The 7,371-nt window shown below is 38.4% G+C and overlaps 1 protein-coding gene across 2 annotated transcripts; it reads right to left on the bottom strand.

Moving 5' to 3' along the window:
* Window positions 1–708: 708 nt before the first annotated feature.
* On the bottom strand, window positions 709–2,744 carry LOC131363246 (interferon a3-like). Of its 2 annotated transcripts, none has more exons than XM_058405581.1 (5): window positions 2,475–2,744; window positions 2,302–2,376; window positions 2,046–2,192; window positions 1,827–1,904; window positions 709–1,165 (listed from the first exon to the last, which is right to left on the bottom strand). In XM_058405581.1, the coding sequence occupies exons 1-5, from the start codon at window positions 2,604–2,606 to the stop codon at window positions 1,052–1,054; spliced, it is 546 nt and encodes a 181-aa protein (XP_058261564.1). In that variant the 5' UTR covers window positions 2,607–2,744; the 3' UTR covers window positions 709–1,051. The 2 variants fall into 2 exon arrangements, with proteins under 2 accessions (XP_058261564.1, XP_058261565.1); XM_058405582.1 differs by having other exon boundaries at window positions 709–1,162.
* Window positions 2,745–7,371: the final 4,627 nt, after the last annotated feature.

The raw sequence follows: 7,371 nt of genomic DNA, 5'->3' as shown, positions 1-7,371 counted from the left end.
CCATTTTAGGAGGGCTGAGTTCAAAATGGCCTAGCCACGCCCATGGTGGCGTCATAATGATGGTATAGAGGTGGATTAATTCAGGAAGGACACCAGTGAAGGTCTAGGTGTGAAATGCACAGCCTGCCACTGCTAACAACGTAACACACACCTATAGTGCAGCTCACTGGATGTACTTTTTATGAAGGTTGTTATGGTGAAATTACTGCACAAACACTGTATTTAATATCAGATATGATCTGCACAGCAATTCCACTGTAAAGATCAGGAACGGTCGTCTGAGTTATCGTAATATTGCAGTAAAAGGACTGAGTTTAATTTTTTCCAGAAGGCCTGACATCAATTTCTTTATGGAGAATTTTCCTGGCTGTTTTTTGTGGTTTCTTGAACATTACTATGAAGATAAAGCTGTTACAGACACCGACTTTTAACTACATCATTAAAAAATCCAGCATTTTGTAATAAATGAATAACACGTACACCACTGAGACATTTTAAGATCATTTTATTATGATGAGTTCACTAGCAGTGTAACTGTAACAATATGTTGATGGACATCTTCACAATTTATAAATATTTCTTAAATCATCTTCAAATAGTTCACAGTCCAGGTACATAAAGCATGAATAAATAAATACTCCTAATGATTTATCTATAAAACATTTTAAAAAACAAATACTTAAAATTACTCAATAAATAAATAAATAAATAGTTAAGGCATGATCACAGTTTTATCCTTTAACAGACATTTAAAATAAATAATTTCATTAAAATGAGATAAACAGCAAGAGTAAACTTCATGTAAGTGTTGAAAATGTACAGAAATGCACTTCTGATGTTGCTGTGTTTTTGAATAATACAACACTGACTGATTAAATACAACTGAACCCTTTGACTGCATTTTGATCCAAAGTGATAGACAAGTGCAGGAAAACCCAATTCAAGTAAAAGCTGAGCAGCTGGAGGTTAAGAGTCTTTCACCAGAGCCAGTAGCTTTTCTCTGGGATTCCATCTCACAGCCTTCTGGTTTCCACTGCACATCTTCAGCTTCTTATTGATTGTGGTTTGCAGCAGGATTCACAGAGACAGCAGGGAAAAAGTCCAACAGGCCGAAGAGTTGAAGCAGCTCTTTTCTGATCCACTCCCAGGCCTCGTTCTTCTCCTGCTGGAAAGTTTAAATCCCAGTCTTTTAGCATTTCAGCTCATCGTCACACCTTTACATTAAACATCTTTCTGTCTCTCTAATAATGTGTGTGTGTGTGTAACTGCTGCCTTTATATTGTTTATACAGTTTATATATTTTGTAAAACCATTTAGTAGTTAAGCTGTGTTTATTTGTACTTTTATACATTGTTTTGTTTGTCGTATGTTTTGATACCTTTATTTTGAAGCCTCGTTTGGGGGTCGCGTGCGGATGCTGATTTAGCAGTTTTATTTTTGGTCAAAAAAGTCAGCAGCGAGCAGAAACATTACGGATGCTTCGTTACAAGTTTGTTGCAGCCATAAAGGGCATAAAGTATTACAAAGAAGAATAAAAGACTATTTCCCTTCTTTATTGCATGCAGCCAACGAGGTATTTGTTTTTGTCAGTATTTTATGTCTGTAAATCTTCATTTCACATTTTCACGGTGAATTTAGTGTTTGTTGTATTCGTCACCAGTGTGTTTAGTTTTCACGGTGGATTTGAGGAACTTCTTCGAATAAACCAGTTGCAAGAAAACCACTTGTGTCTGTACGTGCTTGGAGGGAGATACAGTGTGTGTGTGTGTGTGTGTGTGTGTGTGTGTGTGTGTGTGTGTGAAAGGAATGTTGACCATATTGCTGACCTTGTCGTTCTTGGTGAGATCTCTTAGTCTTTTGAAGTATAAGGGCAATCGTTTGTTCTTTTTCATTCTGTGATCAAGCTGTGTTAAAAAACAACAACAGAAAGAGTACATTATGTTTGGATCACTTCAAAATCAGGCGATAAACCAGAGCTCTACTTTCCTGTACAATATTCATCTCACACCTGATTGAGACAGATGGTTTAGAAAAGGAGCACTCACACAGGAGCGTAGTCCGTTGGCCTGCTGATCCAGCATATGTAAGAAAGTTTCCAGCTTGTCCTTGTTCCAGGACACAGAGTCGGACTCTTCCAATAGTCGGGAGACCTCGTCCAGAGTCTGAACCATGAACCAGACCTGTTTCTCTGGCTGAGGGAGAAGGATGGAGATGAAGATGAAGGAAGAATACACACAGAGACAGAAGAACAGGATAGATAGAATAATTTCTCTATGTGAACATCATCATTAATGTATTAACCTGAGTAGAGCTGTGGTTAAAGAACCAGTGACGCCAGTTATCCGGGACGGAGGCGTTGACGCTGATTTCCTCTTCCTGAAGGAACAGAGACAGGAGGATACTGGTGTTAGATAGATAGATAGATAGATAGATAGATAGATAGATAGATAGATAGATAGACAGACAAGCCTCACCATTTCTCTAAGCAGTGTTAAACATGTCCCATGGTGCTGCTTGAATTTCAGGTTGATCCATCGGCAGCTGAAGCCACAGCTCACACTGCACAGAGTCAGAAGGACACAAAGGTGCACCAAGCGTAGAAACATTGTATTCCCAGTATACACACTCTACTCTCCAGTACAGCAGACTGGTCCTCCTAATAAGAGTGTCAAGTGCTGTACACCAGAGCTTCCCAAACCTCAGAGGGGTAAGGCCCCCCAAATACATAGCAAAAGCTCCATGACCCCCCCCCACCTCTTTGTTGAAAAAATACAGTATATTGATTAATAGTATAAAGATATATTTATACATATATTTGTATATTAGATATATTTAATGAAGCAGATTATTTGCACAAAATTATCAACATTTGTTAACCAGTTTGTAAGAATTTTATGTGATTTATGAGAACTACCATAAAATGTAATATTTTTATATGCTGGTGAAAATAAGATGATTTAAACATTCTTTACAAATATATTTAAATCCTTAACACTACATACTGTCGGCATACTATTTACAATTATATTGAATCAAAGTGTGTAACAGAAGCTTTTTATATTCTATTCTAAAATATTTTAATTATTTTAATATTTTGATTTAGCCTAGCTACGGCCCCCCTGCAATACCGCGGCCCACAGTTTGGGAAGCACTGCTCTACACTTTACTCTCACCATCGTGTGCTCTGTTAATACTCAGTATTTATGGGCAACAAGTGAGATGCACGATGTAAAGAAAGTCTTACGAGTCGAAATTTCACTTTCTGAAACCAACCATAAAACCAAATGTCATTGTACCTATGCAGATGTACCGCTAGGGTGTGTGTGTGTGTGTGTGTACTGTAGAATATAGTGATGTATATGCTTACATTTAATCATCTCAGATTATTCTATTTATTAATGATGTTAAATAACTGAATTATTTAGATATTAAAATATTTTTTTATTGAACTAGAGATGACTCCATTCATTTTCTCAACGTAAACAATGCTGACGCAATTGTGGGCGTGTCCAGGTCTGACGTCCTCCCCCTTCATACCGTGTAGTACAATAGTATGCGGTCATCGCGGCTTTACCTGTGTGTGAGGTTCACACCGGAGTTTGGAGGAAATTCCTACTGACCAGTTCTGATGAAAGCTAAACAGAAAGCGCAGGAGGTCAGACAGCGAGTGAGAAACATCACCGAAATGATGATGGACAAGAAAAACCTTTGCAGTTTCTTCATGAAGGTGAACTTTAAACCCGGAAACTAGTCGGGAAGGTGAAAGTCACTTTAGGTAATAAAACGTGACAGCATTCGGGTTTTCTTTTCGTTCTGGTCACAAAGGTTATGTTAAGTCCAGTGACACCGCTGAATAAAACATATTGCAACATCTAGTGACAATAATCCACTGACACACACCTGAAGACACAGGAATTACGTCAAATAATTATTTGTTATTTTATACGTTATTTCCTGTTTTAATTATACGTACATCTGATTACACCTGACTGCAGCATCCTCATCATTTTTAACATTTTATTTTAATTTTCAAATTCTATATTTCACATATATTCACAAAGTGACATATTTCTATTGTTTAATTTCTGCTATTTAAATATTATTGGAAGAAAAATTCAACAAGTGCACAAATCAACAAAAATCTCCATAAAGACATGGATGAGTGAGTTTGGTGTGGAGGAACTTGACTGACCTGCACTGAGTCCTGACCTCAACCCCACAGAACACCTTTGGGATGAATTAGAGTGGACTGACTGACAGACAGACAGAGGTGCTTGTACAAGGACCACATGCAGCTAGAAGTTTCATCATGTCCAGCAGTGTAAGGTCTTGGTGTGATTATTGACTCTGGTCTTTCATTTGAAGCTCATGTAGATAATATCACTTCTTTCTTCTCAGAAATATTGCTAAGATAACAAATATGATGTCACTTAATGATGCAGAAAAACTCTAGGTTGGATTATTGTAATGTCTTACTGTCTGGATGTTCCAGTAGGAGCAGAAACAAGCTCCAGTTAGTCCAGAATGCAGCAGCTAGAGTCCTAACTAGAACCAGAAGATATGAACACATCACTCGTATCTTAGCCACACTACATTGGCTCCCAGTCAAATTTCTCATTGATTATAAAATCCTGTTACTGACCTATAAAGCACTAAATGGTCTTCTGTCACAGTACATGAGCAATTTTCCGGTTATTTATGATTTTCCACGCCTACTCCGATCAAAGGGTGCAGGTTATTTGCTAGTACCTCAAGTAGCAAAGGCTACAGCAGGGGGTGGAGCTTTTTCTTTCAAAGCCCCACAGTTATGGAACTAATTAATGTTCAGGATTCAGACACAGTCTCAATGTCCAGCACTACGTTTTCTTAGGTAAAGGAGCAGATCTGGAAGGTTCATGGCATAGAGTGTTTGGTGTACTGGGATGTTTGGATGCTGTCACCTTACCACCCTCACAAGTCGCTCAGGTTTGCTGACTGAAGTGGTTGGACGCTTTATGTCCCGGGAAGCCTTCATGTCTGTCACCTTCTGGTTCTCCCTTTTAGTTATACTGTCATAGCTAGTCTTGCCAGAGTTCCTGCCCACACTTTACACATAATCTACATTGTCTTTAAACATCACATGATCAGAAGCATACCTAATATTTTTCTCTCTCTCTCTCTCTCTCTCTCTCTCTCTCTTTGTCTGTCTGTCTGTCTGTCTTTCTATGTCGAGCTATATATCCCACTCCCGAGCTCTCAGTAAGAGGAAAAGCAGTAGTGATGTGGAGGGGAACTGCTAGGAAGCACAAAGCAGTAACCATGGACACAAAAGTGACAATAATTGAGAGGTTGGACCGAGGCAAGAAGATGGTAGAGGTCGCTCGTTATTATAACATGAATCGTTCAACCATTGGCACAATTCTAAAGAACAAGGACAAGATCATGGGGGTTTTTATGCTTTACATTGTATATTGGTGTTAAAGGTGTACAAGACTCATTCTGTCGGATTTACAAACCAGTTCCGATCTGGGAGAAGGTTCGTAAGTCAGTTCTTGCAAATAAGAAACCAGAGGAAGGGAGGACTTGAAGTATTAGACTTTTATGATGTCAACCATGTGTTTAAGATAAATTGGTTAAAATTTAAATAAACTGGATAAACCCTACATCTTTATGGGTTTTTTTTAATACCAACTCACATTTTCAACAAAACTGGTGGTTTAAAATTTTTGTTGTCTTGTGATTTTTCTCCATGCAGATTGACTGATTAAACCGTCACAATTCCACCAGCGAGCACCGTTAGCCTGGAAAATCTCTCAGTAATTTTTCTCCACATAAAGTTTTATTATGGAACAATTTGAATACTACCATCCAAAGAAATTCACTTTTTCTTTCCATGTGGCATCTAAGAGGTCTTGATCACATATCTTTACTACTTGATGGTTCAGGTTCTGTACTTACATATGAACAATGTATGAACAAATACGAATTTCCTGTTCCGTTTAGAGAATAGAAATCAGTGGTTAATGCTATCCCAAGTGGCTTATTACATCTTTGTGAATCTCGTCTAAGTTTGTGTGAAATAGTAACTACATTCGACCAACCAACCATCGGAGGTGTTTTCATCACTGATAGAAAATGTAACAATAAACATATCTACATCAAACCATTCAGGACCTAAACAAGAACCTTCCAAAAAGTCCATTTTATTGGGTTTCAATAAATAATAACATAAATTGGAAAAAACACGTCTCATTTCATACAAATATCCTATTCCTAACAAGGTTAAAGAAATTCACTTTAAAATACTACACTGAATTTATCCTGTTAATTCCATAATTGCGAAAAATATGTGGACATTGTGGATCTACATTCTGCAATCAACAGAAAGAATGTATTCCTCTTCAGTGAACATCGTGGCATGAAAAATGGTGTGATCATATTTGATCATACGCCCCATTCAACTAAGACTAGTGCAAGTGACCGTATGTCCATTATTAGACATAGTAAGCCATACTTTATATCAGTGGCAGGCCGTGCATTTCACACCTAGGCCTTCACTGATGTCCTTCCTGAATTAATCCACCTCTATACCATCATTATGACCCCACCATGGGTGTCGCTAGGCCATTTTGTACTCAGCCCTCCTAAAATTCTGCGATTCTCCATAAACTACACAAATTCGTGATCGCCTCAGTCGTGTTCTTCAATCCGTAGACAGCGGCTTCGCAGAGCGAGGATCAGAGGACAGGAGAGTATGTGTGTGTGTGTGTGTGATCAGGAAGATTCGTATTTGTCTTGTTCAGTACTCAAATGTTATACACATCTATGCAATACAGTGGAATGCTGCAATAAGTTTACCATCCTACCCTGTTAGTCAAACCTTTATTTCATTTTAATTAATTAGTTTATTTTTGGGTTTGGGAGCAGTTTTGAAAGCATAATAAATACAGTACAAGGAGATTTTTCTAGAAATCAGGTCCTTAGCCAATCCGAGCTCAGTAAAGGAGGCACAGTAAAGGAGGTGAACAAGAAGTCCAACGCAATGGGAGAACATGCAGTAGGAACCGACGCCACATCCTTCCCATTGCAGAGCCCATTCCATCATGGCTCTCCCCTGAGGACATTGACACTTAAAATACCACTACACATACACAAGACTGTGCTCTCCCTGCACCACATTCACCACAAATACATCACCCACAACTAGAATCCACACCCAGTGACTTGCCAAAGCACACAGTACAGTCGCCTACCAAGGTCAGCAGTGCACACAACACGTTCAGGTCGTATTTGCAATCCTGACCCTAGATGTGAACAGTGAGTTTCTACTATTGGTAGATCTAGTGGCACTTTGGTTATTATTTGTAATACCTGTTAAATGTGTGTTTATTG

Source organism: Hemibagrus wyckioides, linkage group LG13, assembly GCF_019097595.1.
Source record: "Hemibagrus wyckioides isolate EC202008001 linkage group LG13, SWU_Hwy_1.0, whole genome shotgun sequence".
Classification (NCBI taxonomy): Eukaryota; Metazoa; Chordata; class Actinopteri; order Siluriformes; family Bagridae; genus Hemibagrus; species Hemibagrus wyckioides.
The sequence above is the reverse complement of the archived record's forward strand: the minus strand, read 5'-3'. Positions and strand labels throughout refer to the sequence as shown.